Below are 20,333 nucleotides of genomic sequence, written 5' to 3'. Positions count from 1 at the left end.
CCCATTAAGTTATAGACCATTTTCAGTTGATGTATTATATGTAAACTTATGTTTGTACTGTTGTCTGTTATGTGTGCAGGGCTACCTGACGTACATTCGGGGCCTGCCCATTAATGACTCACCAGAGATTTTTGGCTTACATGACAATGCCAACATCAGCTTTGCCCAGAATGAGACTTTTGCCCTGCTGGGTGCTGTGCTCCAGCTGCAGCCTAGACTCACCTCCAGTGGGGGCAAAGCCCGAGAAGAGGTACTGACTTACCCACAGACAGAAGGTCTTTGGTTTTGTTTCCCAGTCAGCTCTGCTTGACTTTCTATATGATTATGTTTTAATTAATACTCAAGAGTGTCAGATATGACAGAAACGACTGCAGTCCTGTCTTTCTAAGTTATCTCCCTGTTCTTACAGATAGTGGAGGAGATCGTAACAGGGATTGTGGAGAAGATTCCTAACCCTATCAACATTCAGGAAGTCATTACCAAGTACCCAGTGATGTATGAGGAGTCTATGAATACTGTACTGATTCAGGAAGCTATCAGGTTCATACACACAAACACAATTGCTTATTATATGATATGATGCATACTGTATGTGTAATATGTAGGAGAATATTGCAAAAAATAATAGATGCTTAGTGGAGATGTAAAGCACATTAGGTATGGTTTGCATCAAGGTTCTTGACACATTTTCCACACTTTGTGGGTCTGTGTGTGTATCAGGTATAATAAGTTGTTAGGCGTGATCTCTCAGAGTCTCAGTGATCTGGTTAAGGCCCTAAAAGGTCTGGTGGTAATGTCATCCGAACTGGAGCTCATGGCCAACAGTCTGTTCATCAATGCCGTTCCAGAAATGTGGAAGGCCAAGGTACGAATCTGTCCTCCTCAGCCTCTCTACCTCATTCTTGTTTTCTTCTTTCTTTATCTCTTAAACACAATCCTTCATTTTCAGTACTGAGAGACTAGAACGTGTGAAATGTTCCTGTGCGGACATCAGTTATGTCGTCTGCACTGATGCTGTTGAGTCTGTGTAGATGGCTATGGTAGACGATAGGAAAGACGACATGTTACTAAATTACATTTTGTTCATTGTGCTTCATCCTGCAGGCATACCCATCTCTAAAGCCGCTGGCCTCCTGGGTATCAGACCTTCTTCAGCGCATCAGTTTCCTAAATGGCTGGATCTCTGACGGCATCCCTGCCGTGTTCTGGATCAGCGGCTTTTTCTTCCCACAGGCCTTTCTGACTGGCACACTGCAGAACTTTGCCCGTCGCTCTGCCCTCTCCATTGATAGCATTAGCTTTGAATTTAAGGTTCACATGTCTCTGTTCTGTATATAAGTCTTGTGCTTTGCAGCAATCGTAGAGGTGCCTTCTAAACACCCCTAGTTATATGCTATTTATATTATTTATATAGTCATTTGATCCATATTTGAAATGTACACAAGACGTTTCTTTGGATATATTGAAAATTCTGCTCTTCATTGTATGGCTTTTATAATAACCATGCAATTTAAAGACAACCGTATGTGTTTTTAAGATAAATATATGGACTAAAGCTTTTGACCTCATGCTAGCAGAACAAGTTCATGAGTGCATTCTGTACCAGTAACCCTGATATTAGATTTGAGAACAATGCTATGGACATTTATGGTACGTATTTATTGTACTGTACTATGGTACTTCATGTGACTTACGTTTCTGTTGTAACTCTCCAGGTGATGAAGGAGCCAGTGACAGAGTTGACAGAGCGCCCAGAGACTGGGTGCTTCATCCACGGTTTGTTCCTGGAGGGGGCTCGCTGGGACACCCAGTCCGGCCTGCTCGCCGAGTCTCGGCCCAAAAAGCTCCACACTGAGATGTCTGTCATCTGGATGGTACCCACACCTAACCGCAAACCGGCACAGTCTGGCATCTACATCTGCCCCATATACAAAACACTGACGCGCGCTGGTGAGTGTGTGTGAATGCATGAGTGAGAGGGTATTTACTCAGGGGTAACTACATGAACAGTTTGTGATTTGGTGGACCACTGGGCATTTGGCAGTTTCCTTCAATCTAATTGTTTATTATTTGTAATTGACCTCTGTTTCTTACTCTATGACAATGTTTGCTCTCTTCCTTCTGCTTTGTGTTTCTGTGTAACAGGAACTCTCTCCACCACCGGTCACTCCACCAACTATGTGATAGCAGTGGAGCTGCCCACAGATCAAAGTCAGCGGCACTGGATAAAGCGAGGAGTGGCACTAATATGTGCCCTGGATTATTGAACACACACATATTATTTTTGTACCACAGTGTTTTAATATCTAAGCTCATTAAACATGTCAAACTCTTATACCATATTTGCCCTGAGCCCAGTGCTTTTGAGTGGCACAGAACCCACCACGATCCTGATCAGACTGGAGCTGTTACTGTTACTAAAATGTATTAAAATACCATGCTCATGAGTTGAAACCCAGTAAAAGAGAACAGGTTTTGTATTTACAGTTCTGCGTCTTTAAGACGGGGAGAGTTTATGGCGCTGACGCACAGAGCTTAAGAGCGCAGCGGATCAATCTCAATTAGCTTTAACGCACTACCTTAGTGCACTACACAGGGTGTATTCTGAGTGTTCCTTTGGCACTAGGTAGTGCAGTCTGTATACAGAAGCAGATGTATTGGAATGAAACCAAAGAGGAGTGACTGGAATTGCCGTCCAGGTTTCTCTTTAAAAAGTCCGTGAGTTTCTCAGTGCGGTTTGAAGTGAAGGAGAAGACCTGAGGTTTAAGCTGCACTTTATTTTATTTATTCACATTTTACATAAGAAACAGAAACTTTTAAAACATTTCATTCATTCAGAAGTTTTTGATTTATCTTGGTACGTCTTGTTTTTTTATGTATTTAATGCTTTAAAGCATTACAAATCGGTTTCTTGTTGGAGGATAATTTGGGTTCATTACTGTTACGCGTCAGTTGCGCCAGTTTTCACTGCGGCATTATTTAAGTTGGAGGATTATTCCGGAGCACCGGTTGCGCACTGCGCCTGAAGTGACGGAACATGCTTCAAAATGGCAAATCCAAAGAAGAGACTAAACCAGAAACGCAAAATGAGATTAAAAGTGAACAGAAAGAGACTAAACCAGACACGGAGCGGGTCTCCACGCATTTCCCAATGTCTAATCCTCCTTCCCTTCCAAACCCCGGCTTCCCAAAACTGGAGATAAAGCGCAACGCGGTGACGGACGATTATAAGATCTCCAGCCAGGTTCTCGGTTTGGGGATTAATGGTAAAGTGTTGGAGTGTTTCAACAAGAAAACCGGTGAAAAGTGCGCACTGAAGGTAACACACAAACATACAGTCGTTTATACGTTTATACTCGTGTTACAATCTGTTTATAAAGGGTGCAGAAAAGTTTCATAGAGGAACCTTGTGGTGATGATACAATGAACTAAAGTCTAGGTTCACACTAAAGTTTAGTTACTCTGTGCAATGACTTTGGTTGAGAAATGATTATTCATTGACAGACTTCAGTGGCTCAGACTTCTTTTTCAAGTGCTCTGTGGTTGGTTAAAAGTGAACTTGTCAATAATTTTACGCCCCAAGAGTGCTCTCCTCCACAAACGCCAACAAGGCAGACTAACGTGCTCTCTGGTCAAAGGTGTGAGTTCGAGGTAAACCACAAAACTAGCCAATGTACAAAAGGCTGAGAAATGTGCTGGTCAGAACTGAATAAACGTTTTAACAGGATAAATAAATGTGAAAAGATTCTTTGAAAGGTAAATGTTCCAAGAGATCTTCTTTGACATATGGCATTTGACGTTAATCCTGGCAAGTAAAAGGGTTTTGTTTGCTGTTTTGTTTGCTTGCTAATGAATTGTGGGTATTCTAATGAGAATTGTTTTACACTGAGGCAGAGGAGGAACCATGACTACGATGCAAAACACTTGACCCTTTGACTGAAATTGAAAGTCCTGACGAAACACACAATATGTTATTGCAAGATGGCTTATATGAGTTCGTTTGTAGTTTTGGTTTAATCTGGGATAGTGTTTGGTCTGTAATAACTTTTTAACAGGTTAGTCTGACAGTATTAGTGGTGTTGAGCCCACTGGAGACTCCCTGCGTATTACAAGACCAGTGCTAACCAGTGCAATAACATCTGACACAGTCTTAAAAAAACCAGATGAAACCATTGGCAGTCTGTTGGTTTTTGTGTTTGTGGAAACCTTTAAGATTCATTGTAAAACCAGACATTATCCCAGCAAACACACACCAAATACAAGCAGTTTTGTATTTAAGTCTATTTAAGAATGCAAATAATGCATTTAAAGGGTTATTAAGAAATCCTTGTATTATTTTTGTTGGAAGCAAAAGCAAAATTACTGTATGTAAGTTGTTTTAGGTAAATTCAACATTTCATTATAAATAAAGCACAAAGTTACATCTACTGCACCAAATACAGAGCAAAAGCTGTATTCATGTGCTGATGATGTTTAAATAATATCTACCAGCGTATTATATTCCACCCATAAAATGTTTAAGTGGGTTAGACATTCCATAGTGATCCTGTAAAAGATATAATTACATGTTTGGAATGTGCTACTGCGTAAAATAATAGTGACTTAGTGTTGACGTTCCTGGCATGTCTATAACGTCATAGCCATGTGTTTTGTGTTCTTTTATATTACTAAAAACCTCAAACTATCACAGGCTTAAGGACGCAAACCCTGATTTGTTTGGTTTGTTAATGTTTTAATTAGGATAATAATAAAGATAATAAAGTGTCTATGTGAATATCATTTTTGTTCCAGTTTTGGCAGGTCCTTATGATAAAGAGCCAAATAATATTAAAACTGGTCAGCATTATACTGAGTTCTATAGTTACCATAGACTGTTCACTGTAAAGAGCTCTACAGCAGTGGGTTCATGACTATTGGTTCTGGTTCATGAGATACTTCTTAATGTCTAACATAAATGCCAGACAACCAACTGCCACCAATTCCTTGTGGCTGAGGGGAAGCAAATCCATGCAGTGATTCTCATAAATCTAGAAAAACACATTTTTAGAAAAATTAGGGCTGTTACATAGAAAAGGGAAAGAGACACAAATGTACAAAAACAAGCTTTTAAATCTGCAGTTACATGGCAACCATTGCCAGGCTGATAATGTCTTCCAAATGATGCTCCTTAGGACAAATCAATACTATTATTTAAGTTTAATTAGCTGGCACTGTGAATGTGTAATTAGAGCAATTCAATTCTTCAGCAAAAGGCCCAGCCACTGTGTTCTAATCTAAATGGACCTCAAATTGAGAACAAAGTTGGTGGTTTGAGACAGGTTACTTTTAAAAGGTGTTTTATAAAAGCCAATCAGAGGCCAGTTATGTTGGTTGTATAATAATTTGTGCATCGAAGGCAGATGCAGCTGGAGGGGACAAAGCTGTTGATTTACTACATTTTTCTTGGGCGCTGTGTGTTCCCTGAGGGTCCTAGTGAAGAGGTTTGGGTATGTGTGTGTGTGTGTGTTCAGTGAAAACCTTCAACATTATTTGGGTTAGTGTCTTGTTAGCTGGTAATCCTTGCAGCGTTACTGACACACGTATGATACACTGCAATGTGCACGTGTGTACAGAGACCCAAACTGTACCGCAGGTCAAAAAGTGAACTAGTGTGTCTCTCTGTTTAGGGCACTGCGGAATAATAGTACAATGTGTATTAGTCCCAGTGAAGGAGGCATGGCATTAATACCTGTTAGTGCCAGTGCAGGAGGCATGGGCTTAATGTCTGTTGGTCCAAGTTAAGTCAAAAAAGGAGAACTGCCGGCCTTACAAGTCTTAGAGGAAAAACATTAGCCCTCCCCTTCCCAAACTGGTGGCTGTCATGTGAGGGGATGACACATGCACACACACACACCACTACTTTTCTCTAACGAATATAGGGAAACTGATTTCAAACCAGAAATAATTTAGAGGAACCAAAAGTCTCATCATGCTCTGAGGCCTGGCCACTAAACTGTCAGCCTGTTTCAGTAACACCTTAAGCTTTCTTCTGAAATAATCAAGCACTTTAAAATTCCTTTTGTTTTGACGTGAGTGAGATTAATGTGTGATGAATGACACAGCAAAGAACAAAAGTGCTTTGTCACCCACCCACCAAAACAGCTATAATGCACCTTGACGTTAATGTAGCCTGGTCCACTTTCTCATTCTCCTAGATCTGTATAGGTGTTTTCCAGTAGGTTAAGAACTGGAAACTACAAAGACCTCAGAATAAAGCCAGAACCCTGAACCTGTGTGGCACCCACACTCACACCATTTAGCCATACCAGTGCCGGCGTACTCCCTAACTGTATGGGAAAAGCGTTCAGTCATACCTGTATCGTTCTCTTGGTGTATGTCAGAACTGGAGCAAATTGAACAGTCTTAGGTTTCGAATTTCCTGCCATTGGTGCCTCAGTAAACATATTTTCTGCCTTCTTGATCCAAAATCAAGGTCACCAGGGTCTACGCAGCATTTGTAAACATCCGTCACTAATGCTTAATTTCAGATGCTTTCAGGTGATAGACGTTTGTAACTCTGTGAGACTGGAGATTAATTACCAGCACAAGAGAATTGTGGCAATCAGAAGCAGAGAAAATACAGCACGTCTCAGATGATGGGGTTCAGCAAAACTAGGCTTAGCCAACTCATTTGTGTCATCTGTAAGTGAACAGACAACCAACAATTAACGGATCATTTTTAATGCAGGCAAAAATGTTAAAGAGTTTGTAAATAAGTACAGTACAGTATATCAGTAAAATTATAAACTATGATATCAGATTGTAGAATCATGTGGTGAGGTGACAGTCTGATGTTATCCCAGCGTTTGTAGCTGATTGTAGATTAAAAGAAGCTTGTTAATACCCATAATTGCCACTTTTGGCCTCAACTATGTTTTACATTGTAACTCATAGCTGGTATCGCACCATCCTTACCAATATGACCCCCCCTTAAGTTGCATTTTAAATGAGCCTAGAGTACATGGTATTTTTCCATACAATGTTGACTTCTGGTTCCCACAAACACAGTCTATTATTTCTAATGTTTGATTTCTTTTTTTTAAACACACAGACGTGTATGAGAGTGTTTGAATTCAAGATAGTTGCTGTGAGACCAGAATTAACCCGCTAGTTATCTTCTTCGTGTTCTGTGACTTATTCCTTTACAACCACGGTAGTTGATTGCCCAATTTCCTGTTGCTTTTTTAATCACACAGCAAACAAGCGCGGAGCACAAGAGAGAATAATGAATGGAAAGGGTTGTGGGGAGGAAGCGAGAGTGTTTTAATTAGCAGGATTAAACATGCTGGGGTAAATACACTGATCAGGTTTAATCCAGTGCTGGACAGAAACCTTGCCTTGCTTTTTATCCAATGCAATTACTTACCTCATTATTCGTTCTTACTTGGCACTGTGCCGGTACTGAACATCAGCGTGTCTGGTGCACTGGTGTAAACGTTTACAGATAAGAAATACTTGTCTTCACTTGTCTGTTACTGATTGCTGACAGAGATGTATGTATAAAAACCTGTTCTACAATAATTTAGCACCGCTGTTGGTGCTGTGATGTGAGCTTATCTTCCTTCACGTGGACGCTGATGTGTTACAGTGAGCTTATTTTAGGTGGGTGATTATAGCCGCGTCATGTAAAGCACACTTAGATATGATGTGACTCACCGTGCGCCACAGCAGTCACAAACTGAACTCACACAATCAGTATGTTCAGAATAATGACACATAGGTGTGTGTGTGCATTTGTGTGTGTAAGAGAGAGAGAGAGAGATTTTGAATGCTGAAAGTATTTTGTCCAGAGGTGAAATAGAGAAGAATGTGTTCAGGAGTTCAGGGTTGAATGAGCGTTACGTCACTTGGGAACAATGTGGGTAGTATCGGGAGTGTCATATCAGGTCAGTTCATGGAAGGTATAAAATGTGTCTGAACATTAAAGGTGAACCGGTCATTACTCCATTGTTGATATTATTGCTAATAAGTGGGTGGTGTCTCTTGCTGAAACAATGTGATCAAAGCAAGTCTTTTATTACACTGAGAGACAGAATCGGAAAGACACAGAGCCGGACTTGGCTTGTTTACTCTCCCCCAGCTAGTTATGTTTTAGACACGCCCGCAAACGCCCCAAATCTATTAGGATCCTCTGCTGTAGTTTATCGTGTAACTTGAGGCACGGTGGCACAGTTTGTTTGTTTGTTTGTTTGTTTGTATTTTAACGTCATGTTTTACACACCTTGGTTACATTCATGACAGGAACGGTAGTTACTCATTACACACAAGATTCATCAGTTCACAAGGTTATATCGAACACAGTCATGGATACATTAGTGTCTCACGTCTTTGGACTGTGGGAGGAAAACGGAGCACCCGGAGGAAACCCACGCAGACACTGGGAGAACATGCAAACTCCACACAGAAAGGATCAAACCCAGGACCTTCTTGCTGTGAGGCGACAGTGACAGGGCCTGCGTGTGTGTCCTGTGATAAATGAACAAAGTAATTAATTGTCTCTTTAAAAGGCTTTATTCGGACAACTGAGCATGAGTGCCAAGCAAAAATAGAGAACTGCGTCCTTTTAATATGAAGTACCACAGCAGAAACAATAGAACAATAGAAACACACAGTACGTCTGATCTTCACTTTTAACAAAGATTTCCTGCACATGGTGAAATCAAGCTCGGGGTGGAAAAAATAGTCTGTGTGAAAACAAACCTTCTGATGCTTGTTCCTCATTTTAATTGTGAACCATTAGCAGGTTTGAATGTATTACAACCAAGTGAGAAAATTACCTCCCTGGGGCAGAGGTTGGCACTAGTATATCATTCTGCTGCATATTAAAAACACTGCATGTCCTTGTCTGGAATCTTATTCCCATATGACGTGTGTGTGTCTCTGTGTGTGTGTGTGTGTGTGTTTGCTTAGTCAACTTGTTTAACAGCTGTATGAAACATAACTCGAGACAATCTGGAACAAGCCAGCAGGGTTGTAAAAAAGTAGAAAGTTCATGGGCATCACACACACACACACACACACACACGAGTGGGCGGAGGTCAAACCACATTACACATTAACGCCTCCTCAAATTCACACAAACAGCTTTTGGCCTTAATTGATTTGAAGCACGACTCGTCTGCTGGGGTTTTTCTGTTGTTGTTTTTCGGTTGAGCTTGTTTGCCCCGGACTGGACGGTGAGATTTATAACCTGTCATTAAAGATATATTCGTCCTGTTAGACATCTGACTCCAGCGTGAACGTCATGAATAACAGGGATACACACCAGGCTCTGACATTGCTCATGTATTCGATCAGTGAATATTTTCAGGAGCAGAGAGTAGTGAAAAGGGCACCAACCATGTCAAGCTTTTTTATGATGTGTTAAGAAGGTGCGATTTCACTCGGTTCCACTACGTTTACCTCTTGTTTACTAAACAACCAAGAAGCTCCTACTGCTCCGCATAACGATAAAAATTCCTGACATCCTGACCTTTCATTTCAGTCCACAGAAAGCATGATGCAGTCTTTACACTTACTGGCTTTTTTCTAAACTGCTCTAGAATATATAAATCAGTCAGGATTTAATTCTAACAGAGCGCAGACAGAAAAGTGAATTGTGCAACACGGAAACAAGCTTCTGTAACGTTAAAATCGTTGCTTCACTGAGTTTTTGTTTTCCTCTTTTCTCAACCGTCTGAGCTGCTGTTTTAAAAATATCCTAAACTGCTCTGAAAGGCTGTATGAACAGTACAAATGAATATTATTTAAAGATTTTTACTTATAGCTAGAAGGTTGTATATTTCCCGCAGATCCTCCAGCTTTTATTTACTTTCCAGTAGGTGAGGTGAATAAGTAAGTGTGGGATGCCTTGTGATAGACTAGCACGTCATCCAGACTGTTGTAGTATCCTGTGTCCAGATTTGGAGGTGCGATGGTACACCAAGGAGTTTGCTGCATTGCAACACCTTCACTGCTTGGAGTACTATTCACCTAACAGCATGTCAAGGACTTTAATGTCCCTAGATGTTAATGAGTCAGTTTTGCCCTCTAACACACTTGCACCTTGTCTGGTAAACATTTCACTGTCACGTCTTCCAGCAGACTGTTATAACGATGCCTAATCATTTCTGGCCTCCTCTTCCTCCTGTGCAGATACTCTACGATAGCCCCAAAGCGCGGTGCGAGGTGGAGCTGCACTATCGCGTCTCCAGCGGGCCTCACATAGTACGTATCCTCAACCTGTACGAAAACATGCACCACGGGAAAAAGTGTCTGCTCATCATCATGGAGTGGTGAGAACCCGCCGCTGTTTCAACTACACTTTTCAGCATGTATCGTTTGTTGCTTTGTAACGCATACCCCGGGTCCCAGTCATCAGCAGCTGGTCACGCTGACTGGAAATCGCTGTGTCTGGTTTACTGGAAACAATTCTTTTTAAAAAAGTGTTTATTCATGCATATGATTGTATTAGGTCCACTTTTGCTTCTACCTGAGTTGTGGAGAGTAAACAACTAGAGACGTTTGGCCTCCATTGCATATTTGCACATGAACTATATGGCCAGAAGTATGTAGACACCCCTCCTAATGATTGAATTTAGTTGTTCCTACCTTATATAAACATTGTGGCAACAGTTGAATGATGAATTAAACTTTAAACATTAGTGCCTGACCTCACTGGATCTGTTTATTGATTGAACATAAATCCCCATAGGCACACTTCAAAGGCTTTTAAAAGGGCTTCCCAGAGGAGTGGATGATATTACAGCTATAAAGAATAGAGGGAGCAATTCAGCATAAATGTTATGTCCAAATAGTGTCTAAATAATTATATATACAGTGTTGGACACTGCCTCATTAATTGATATTGATTATGTGTGTGTGTGTGTGTGTGTTGCAGTATGGAAGGAGGAGAGCTCTTCAGTAGGATTCAGGCCCGAGGAGACCAGGCCTTCACTGAGAGAGGTAGGTTCGACTGATGTTGCCTGCTATCACATTTCTGACACACACCAGGTCAGATCCTCGGTGTAGGTGGTGTAAGCTTCAGGCTAGGGAGCGCCGTTCTACCAACCTATAAACGATATAGAGAAGAATCAGGTAAAAATAGTGCAGTGGCGTGGAATGTGATCACTGCCGGGTGGGGCCATAAAGTTCTTATTAACAAAGGTTTTATACAAAACGATGGTACGGATTGTATTTCTTAATAGTCAGGGTATAAAATGACCAGATCGTGTTTGTTTTTTTGTGCAGAGGCCTCAGAGATTATGCGAGAGATTGGAACAGCCATTCAATACCTGCACAATATGACCATTGCACACAGAGACATCAAGGTAATGCAGAATGAATCCTCTGATTGGTGTATTCAGAAATGTTGTATAGGTTTGTGGATAATCTGAATCAAAATTCCTTTGGATTAATAAACTTTAATACCATAACATATTACCCAATGCAGTATGAGTTTCCCTTTGGCACTGGGTGGCACTGAACCCTCTGCAGCCGTATATGAATATGAATAAACTTATTTTCCATTGTAATATCATAGTGCGAACGCTCTTGATTCTCGTCCCTGCAGCCAGAGAACCTGCTGTATACGAGGAAAGACACCAAAGGTGTCCTCAAACTTACTGACTTCGGCTTCGCGAAGGAAACGTCGCAGCAGAACCAGCTACAGACACCGTGCTACACTCCCTACTACGTGGGTACGTACCTTTTTGGGTTTTTTGTGCCATTCTGACATTATAACTTTAGTTTATCTGTGATTTATCTGTGTTTTTGTAGCTCCTGAGGTTCTCGGGCCTGAGAAGTACGACATGTCGTGTGATATGTGGTCTCTAGGGGTGATAAAGTACATCCTGTGAGTATCAGCACATTATTTATATAATATATCACACACACACATTTCTCCCGCACCCCAAGTTTAATCATTAGGTTTAAATCATGATAATGGAAGGATTTGACAGTATAAGTTCTTTAACTTGCAGTGTTAACTTTGGTCTGATAATGTGATATCCGTAGATAAATTCTGGACCTGTCGTTAGTTTAAACGCAACGTAAAGTGACGTGATTACTGACGGTTATTCTACGATTTTCAGTTTACTGGAGGTAATTACTATGTTATACCTCCCTACTGTCTTGCTCAAAAAGGTAACCTGAACAGCTTCGTTCAAGCCACTCACCAGTCATTAAAAAGAACAGAAAACGATGTAATATGAGCTGCTCAGGTGGCGCAGCGGTAAAAGCACACGTTGTTCACCAGAGCTAAGATATCGAATCTCGGCTCTTCCTGCCGGCTGAGGCTGAGCGGCTTCATGAACAACGATTGGCCTGTTGTTCAGATAGGGGCGGGATTAAGCCGGATGGAGACTCTCTCTCAGACTAGTGCGATGACGACCTCTGCTGGCTGGTTGGTGGTGCCTGCACGGAGATGGGAAAGGAGTGCGGTAGAGGGTGTGGCTCTCCGTACACAGCGCTGTACTGCACTGCACTTGTCAAGTGTAGGTGATAAGATGTTCGATTGCTGTGCACGTGTCGGAGGGGGCGTGGAGCAGCCTCGTCCTCCCCAATCAGGAGCGGGGACCAGCATTAGTGAGAGGATGATTGACGGGCAGAAATTGGATGCACTAAAGTGGGAGAAAAAGGGGAAAAAAAACAATGTAATATTATTATTATTGTTGTTGTTGCTATTATTAAGGGTAAATACGATTATTAGGACAAAGCTATTTTAATAAAATAATTCAAAAAAGTTTTTATCGTCCCTGCTGACCTCATTATTAAGTATCACATCGACTCTATAATTACTAAACGACACATTGGTGGTGTGTATTGATTGATCCTTGATGACTTTGATTAGGTGCGCTGATCTCGGTGTGCTGATTTATATCTGTGTGTGCAGGTTGTGTGGTTTCCCACCGTTCTACTCGAACACGGGTCAGGCCATCTCACCGGGCATGAAGCGCAGGATTCGCATGGGCCAGTACGAGTTTCCTAACCCGGAGTGGGCGGATGTGTCCGAGGAGGGTGAGAGCACTGCGTGTGTGTGTGTGTGTGTATGGGCTGTCTTGTCTGGCAGGTTTACTGATGCAGCAAAAAATGTTATCTCATGTCTTTCAAAACAGCCCAAAACTGCAGCTTTTCAGCTCCAAAAGCTTGTTAGTCAGGTTCTCTCTTGTCTGTAACATAAAGACACACACACATAAGAAAGCAGGGAAATAAACAGTGTAATTAACTCTCATAAGTGTAACCACTAATTATCCCCCAAGTTTATCCCCTGGTCTCCTCCCTCCCAGTACAGTCCTGAGTAAACCACACCTAACCTGTCACCCTCAGCTGCTGAGGCTTCATATGTACACATATATTTTACAAAATGCATTATTGAATAGAATAGCACACCTTTATTTGTCATATATACGTAAACACATGTACGGTACAGCAAAAATCCTTCTTTGCGTATCTCAGCCCCTAGAGCTAAAAGGGTTAAGGGTCTTGCTCTAGGGCCCTAAGCTCTACCCACTAGGCTACCACTGTAATAACAGGATTCGGTGTACAGTTCTCCGAGACATCTGAATAACACCACAGTTCTAGAGTTCTACAAAAGGCTGCAGGCTCATAAAAGTTCCCAGTTTGGCTTCAAAAAGTGTGTATAAATAAAATGTAAATTTAATTGGTGTGATTGCTGGTGTGTCACGCAGGTAAATACTGTGATTAGTTCGATGACACACTACATAGCACACGGCTGATTTATTCGGGATGCTGCATCAGTCGAACAGCTTACAGCTAAATTGCTTCACGCTGTTTTTTTACCCAGTAAATATAAACATTTAATCAAAGCTGGCACAGTGACGCAGCTGGTAGAGTGGATCTTTGCTGCCTGTCGCTCACACCCACATACAAACACACACACACACACTTTGGGTGTGTTGGAGGAAGCCGGAACACCCGGAGGAAACCCACACAAACACGGAGAACGTGCAAACTTCACACAGATTGCCTGGCTGGAAAATCGAACCCAGGCCCTTCTTGTTGTAATGAGACAGTGCTACCCACTGTGCCACCGTGCCAGGTTACTATTACTAAATTCTAGAAGTAGCAGTTTCACATCTGGAAAGGAAAAACTTTCAGTACTGGTTGTCACTCACTGACTGACTCATGTAAACTCTGTGCTTTTTCCATCGTCAGATTATTAAAGAGTTCAGTGTGAACTAGGTAGTCGGCTTATATGCTGCCATAATCTGATTATTCTTTAAATGGTGGACTGGACATTGTTCAATGTTCATTTATAAAAATGCATCATGCATCTTGTTTGTTTGTGTAGGAGTGTGTTTGTGTAACCGTCTGGTTATCTCATTCCCTGTAGCTAAACAGCTGATAAACCAGCTGTTAAAGACCGACCCGAACGAGAGAATGACTATCACACAGTTCATGAATCATCCCTGGATCACCGTGAGTACATGTCACTGTCACCTGTGTATTGTGTGTATTACTGTGTGTTACTGTGCTTTTACCACTGAGACTGGACCAGTGTGTGTGTGTGTGTGTGTGCGTGTGTGTGTGTTCCATTCACCATTGTATTTATACTTCCCTAGTTATATTACGTTATATTTTAAATGTGAATGTGTGTCCTCGTTAGTGCTTTACGCTCTTTTTTGAAATAAGATCTGTATTTTTATTCTAGCAATCTATGGTGGTTCCTCCGACCCCCCTGCACACCTCTCGGGTCCTCAGGGAGGATAAAGAGATGTGGGATGAAGTCAAGGTTAGTGCTGACATCTACTTGTTTATTCATTCATGCCAATAAGAGTCACTGTGGCTTTGGAATTCATCTTAATACACCCAATGTTTCTCTTTACACAATGAAATAAATAAATACATTTATATGGAATTTAAAACGTTTACTGGGTTCAATCATTATACAGCATGGTGTCGTTTATTGTAGGTAACAGTGACATCCACTAGAGGGCAGCACATTTTCAATTCCTCACTACACTCGCATTAAGTTAATCATTTGTTTCTTATATAATTCCTTAATAATTACATAAATTATGTTTATCATTTATTATTTTCATTCATTTTCATCAACCACTTAATCCTGGTCAGGCTTACAGTGAGCCCGGTTCCACGTGGAAACACTGGGTTCAGGCATTGTTCCCCTCAGACTTAGCCGATCATGTCTGTATAGACTCGTGGCTGGCCCGATAACACCATTGAGATTCGAACCCGGGTCTCAGCGAAGGTGGACTAGCGTAATAAACCACCATTTACATTTACATTTTCATTTTTGGCATTTACAGCACTATGACAGTATACAGTCTGAGCAATTGAGGGTTAAGGGCCTTGCTCAAGGGCCCAACAGCAGCAACCTGGCAGTAGTGTGGCTTGAACCAGTGACCTTTCGATTACTAGTCCGTTACCTTAGCCACTAGGCTACAACTGCCCAGAAAGTTAAAAGCAAATAGTTCGTTTTGCATTTTTTACACACCTGTAGGCGATGAGTGTGGCTGAATTTTGTGAACTCAGTAATTAGAAGAGGTGTCTACATACTTTTGGTTAAATAATAAATAAGTGTTCTTATTTATAAGTCTTTCCTTTCTTCCTATAATCGACACATTTAATTATTTATCATCTTGACCTTTCATCATTCTTCCTTGTCTCTGTAGGATGAGATGACGAGTGCATTGGCCACCATGCGTGTCGATTATGACCAGTTGAAGATTAAGGATCTGGACATGTCCAGTAACCCGCTGCTCAACAAGAGGAGGAAGAAGGCCGCGGCGGCTGGCGGGAAGGGCTGTAACAACCAATAAGGGGCAAGAGATCAAGAGAACTAGATCAGTGGATTGGTGGAAATAAATTAAATCAGGGTGAAGAACTGGAATAATTGTTGAAGAAACAGCATGATGGAGTAACAGGATGGATGGCTTTGTAGATGGACAGGCGGTTTTATGGACCAGTGATGAACTGGGACGCGGAGGTGGAGGTGAAAATGAGGAGACGCGTATAACATCACTGTGTGTAAAAAAACCCCAGCAGATCCAGTATCCCAGTATCCGCTCCCTCACTATAAGCAGCAGCGCATTACATGTGCATCTCATCAGCCGTGTGCGTAGTTGTGTGTGTAAGTTTTACTGACAGTCAGTGTTTATTGCATTTATGTATTTTAATACTCATAGGTCTGAGTCTGTGTGTGTGTGTGTGTGTGTGTGTGTTTCATGTGTGTTTTCATTAGTACAGCGACTGAAGTGGCCAAATCCACTTCACACTTGTAGTATCACGCCATGATGCCGTGCTAAATCAGACTTAGCGTTCCTCTACACCGAATTCATTTCTTTCTTTTTTTGCGTAAGAAGGAACGTACCACTCTAAGGGTCCTGCACACTACACCGGAGTAGCTCAAAAATAGCTCAACATCTTGGCCAGCATGAACATTGGTTAGCTCTCCATACCAGGTACCAACTTATAAAATATCATTAAAAGAGGAACTGAAGTCAAAACAGTGCCACTAAGAAGCACCCATCAAAAATACAATAAACCCCCAGGACTTTTCTTGTGCTTGTGGTGTCAATTGACGTAAGAATCAGTATTAAACTAAATGTGAGCATAAATACATTATAATTCTTCTAATGACTGGACTTATTTCCGAGCCTGCAGTTATGCTCTGGACAATCTATAGCTAGCTAAAATCTGAAGCATTGTTTTGTAGTACAATTTCCTAAAATATCAAGATACAGAAGGACAATTAACCTCACATTGGGCTAGTCAATGTAAGACTGATGCTCACCACTGCTTCATTAAAACTTGACACGTCCATCACATATGACTAGGGCCCTACTAGGACCTCGTTTTTCGAAAATCACAGATTTTTAAAGAAAGAGCCTCATTTCACAGCGGTTATTAAATTCCACTCATAAATTGAATGATACACAATACACAGCACAGCTACCATAATAGTTGAATGGAAACCTAAAACATCCAGCGACAGTGCGAGGCTTCATATTCTGTCTCAAATACGAAAATTCTTGCCCGTGTTTTGCCCCCCCACGCTTGCGTCCACAGAATCGGTTGTTAGTTTTCCAAACTCAGTTACCCGAGTCGTGTTTTTAGCTGCTTTACACTTCGACATCTTGGACATTTTGACGAAGCGATTGCTAACTGAATTACCGTAGGATTGCTAGGACGCCTCATAGTGCAGATTAACCAGTAAACGTAAGACACTTGGACGCTACATAATGTTAAATCACTAAACACTTGATTTTCACAGCAAGTTGCATATTACACAGAAAACGCTACATTTCACGGCCGTGAATTAAGTAGGGGCTTACATATGACCAAACAGTGTGATCTCACCAATTCAGGACCTTCCCTACACCATATCCCGAGCTCGCCTTTTTAACTTCAGTAAGCACCTTCGCACTTCAGTGCTCCTGGCCAAAGTTCTTTTCCCCTAACCAATAAGAACTAACCTTAACCAATACCATCACTCCACAGGGTGCTCTGTTTGTATTTGTCTACCCCTTTTATTCTCTCAGTGGTATGAAAGGGATTTTTTAGGTTTCTGTGTTTGCTAGATTCGTTTTTATATGTTTACACGACACGTAAACCAAAAGCAAACACAATACAGAAAGAGCAATAGTGATATTCCAGCTTCAAACCCATTAACACATTCTGTAAAAGAATATAAAGTAAATTCAGAGTCTTTTGTACAGGCCACAAATGTCAGTGATTTTCGCTTATACAAATTTTCTTTTTTAAGACCAATTGCATGTAAAAACTGTCCATAAGTTCTGCTTCTTTACTTCAAAATAATTAAATATTTAAGAACTAGGCCATCCACAGTGTTCTTTTCACACCATTTCCACCACTGTTCCGTTTTATTATTGAAATGATTTAAATGGGAGTTTACATGGACACAGATGTGTGACGTTTTATGAAGACTTTTTGTCATGATGTGATGAAGAGCAGCCACTGTGTTTAAGGCTTTGTTTTAATAAAAGCCGAACCCGATTACAGCTCACTGTTCTCGTTTCTGTTTTATCTTTTGCATGAACACTTAGATTCGAATGTTTAACACTAACATTTAAATATTAATGCAGGTAATAAAAGTGGTTCTGGGGTGCGTGGGTGGTGCAGCAGTTTGAGTTTAAGGGTCAGTGGTGCCGCTGGCCTGTTTAGCAAGGCTGTTTTCATAATAATTGTGCACGTCATGATCATGGATGTATTACATTTTGGGCTGGTGGTACACGTGTTGAATGCTGAAAAACATATTGACCACCACAGAAAGAGTTAAATCCCTAACAGGATTTGGAAATAAGCTCATCACAGTGTGTCACTTTATGGGGGATTATTATCAGTGAGGGAAATGTGCTACAGTGGTTAACACTACACTGGTAAACACTGCTCACTTCCTGTGGCAGATTTGTTACTCACAGTTAACAAATATATCATATCATTAGTATTTATCATTAAGGTCCAACCACAGACAGGTTTTCACACCTATTCCAAAATGTTCATCCATAGCTGAGGTGTAAACTTAATATCAGTCTGAAAAACCATTACAGTAAAGGACAAACGTGAACAAACACCCACCACCAAAGAGAAAAATAAGTGGCTGCTCAAAACAGTACTAAGGGGGAAAGATTCCACTTCACAAGGTCATTAGTTACAGCCTTAAAATCACCACGATCACCTCTATGACCCAGTCTAAAAATGCATTTAGTAAACCTCACAATGCTGTCAATCATGGAAGGCCTGCTGTTCAGAAACCTTTGGTGGAAACATCACAATATGGGGCCAAAAAAAAACATAGATGGAGTGACTTGGACAACAACCCCAAACAAAATCAAAATAACTAAGGACTGGTTTCTAAATAAACAAAGTCTTGGATAACATTGAACATTTGTGTGAAAGTAAAACTGAGTTCATACGAGGGACCGTCGTAACCTTGATGAATTAGTGACGGTTTGCTCAGAGAAATTGGTCAGAACTGAACCACAATGCAAAGAAAGCAAGTTTTGTGTTACTAAAGCCTGGCAGTAACACGGTTGGTATTTTAACGCGGTTCATTTTACATGAACTTTTTCCCATATCGACACAAGAGCTCAAGGTGGGATTTTGGCCATTTTCTTTATTAAAGACATGTACACAAAGAAGTAATGACTGGCTGGATGTGGTGTTTTATATCATTAGTTTTCCTGTTTACTGGGGTCCCACCGGACTGCACTGTCTGATGTTTATTGACAAAATGCTGGAATGTGGGTAAAATGTGGGTTAGAAAAAGAGTAATTGCTGACCAGGCTTAAATAGAACATCACGTTCATGCAAACACTGCTATACAAAACCAAAACAAACCTACTTTGTTTTCTAAAGAGCTACCTGACATGCATTGTTGCAGGCCTGTTGTAACCTAAATTCTGAAAATAATGTGGTTTGTTTGTGTTTGGCCCGTGTGGTCTATGAATAGCAGAGAGTGGAGCTGAGACGTGCAGGAGATCCTGCCTCCGCCTGTCACATAGGCACTCACGATTATATTTAGATGATAACAAAGCGCAGTGACCTCTCACCTACTTACTGAAGTAAAGGGCAGCTGATGGAGTCGAGTCTCAGATCTCACTCGGATGACGGAACACTCGAGTCAGACGTTCGAATCTTAAATGCTGATGAGTTATTATGATCACGTAGCTTTGAGAAACAGGAGGAACAGGTTCTTTACTCTCGAAATATGCTGGCTTTCTACACAAATGACTCATCCAGGGCTTTAGATGAATAACACACAATAATAACACACTTTATTATTTAATCATGTAAATTTCAGGTTGGAAAGCATGCCGGTAGAACTTTCTTTAGCTGCAATGAAACATGTCTAATGTACATGAGATTTCTCATCTCATTAGGTCAACATACCTAAGCGCTGGACTCTGACTTCATTCCAAAACGCACATTTTTATGTTTGAAAGCGATTCTAGTGTTGACACACTTGCATGTTTCTGTCTCATTGCGATAATGACAGAAGTCAATGAACTTTAGGTGACAAAGCAATCCACACAAGATGCTCCCTCCACCATGTTTCACAGCCAAGTGTGATTTTGGTGTTGCTCTGCAGTGCAGTTTCTTTCTCCCTCACAGATCGTTTATCAGAAGCATTGAGACATTCAGGATTTTTTTCAGAGCTGTGGTTCTTATAGTGGGCACATGAATCACTTCCAGGTAGAGCAACAACAGCACTGCAATTTCCTCATTTTGTAGACGGGTCGTCTTATTGTGGACTGATAAACACCCATTCTTGTTTGTTCCACTCAATGCATCATAACAAATACAGCAGAATA

At 41.1% G+C, this 20,333-nt stretch overlaps 2 protein-coding genes across 3 annotated transcripts in view; both read left to right on the top strand.

Annotated features, from left to right (window-relative positions):
* The window catches only part of dnah1 (dynein, axonemal, heavy chain 1), a 28,888-nt gene extending 26,553 nt beyond the window's left edge, over positions 1 to 2,335 (top strand). The window contains exons 73-78 of the mRNA XM_062987025.1: positions 80 to 250; positions 410 to 540; positions 721 to 865; positions 1,105 to 1,311; positions 1,716 to 1,950; positions 2,146 to 2,335. Coding sequence (XP_062843095.1) covers positions 80 to 250; positions 410 to 540; positions 721 to 865; positions 1,105 to 1,311; positions 1,716 to 1,950; positions 2,146 to 2,267 — 1,011 coding nt within the window. The 3' untranslated portion in view covers positions 2,268 to 2,335. The remainder of the gene's footprint in view (positions 1 to 79; positions 251 to 409; positions 541 to 720; positions 866 to 1,104; positions 1,312 to 1,715; positions 1,951 to 2,145) is intronic.
* A 470-nt stretch (positions 2,336 to 2,805) lies between these two features.
* Positions 2,806 to 18,020, top strand: mapkapk3 (MAPK activated protein kinase 3). Of its 2 annotated transcripts, XR_010007500.1 has the most exons (11): positions 2,806 to 3,319; positions 10,174 to 10,313; positions 10,919 to 10,983; positions 11,269 to 11,348; positions 11,591 to 11,717; positions 11,797 to 11,872; positions 12,911 to 13,035; positions 14,372 to 14,457; positions 14,690 to 14,770; positions 15,672 to 16,129; positions 16,241 to 16,258. XR_010007500.1 is itself a non-coding variant. In XM_062986901.1 (10 exons), exons 1-10 carry the CDS (start codon positions 3,038 to 3,040, stop codon positions 15,816 to 15,818), a joined length of 1,209 nt encoding a protein of 402 aa, XP_062842971.1. In that variant the 5' UTR covers positions 2,806 to 3,037; the 3' UTR covers positions 15,819 to 18,020. The 2 variants fall into 2 exon arrangements, 1 of the variants encoding a protein (XP_062842971.1); XM_062986901.1 differs by having other exon boundaries at positions 15,672 to 18,020.
* Positions 18,021 to 20,333: the final 2,313 nt, after the last annotated feature.

The sequence above is a fragment of the Trichomycterus rosablanca genome, chromosome 24 (assembly GCF_030014385.1).
Source record: "Trichomycterus rosablanca isolate fTriRos1 chromosome 24, fTriRos1.hap1, whole genome shotgun sequence".
Lineage (NCBI taxonomy): Eukaryota > Metazoa > Chordata > Actinopteri > Siluriformes > Trichomycteridae > Trichomycterus > Trichomycterus rosablanca.
The sequence above is the reverse complement of the archived record's forward strand: the minus strand, read 5'-3'. Positions and strand labels throughout refer to the sequence as shown.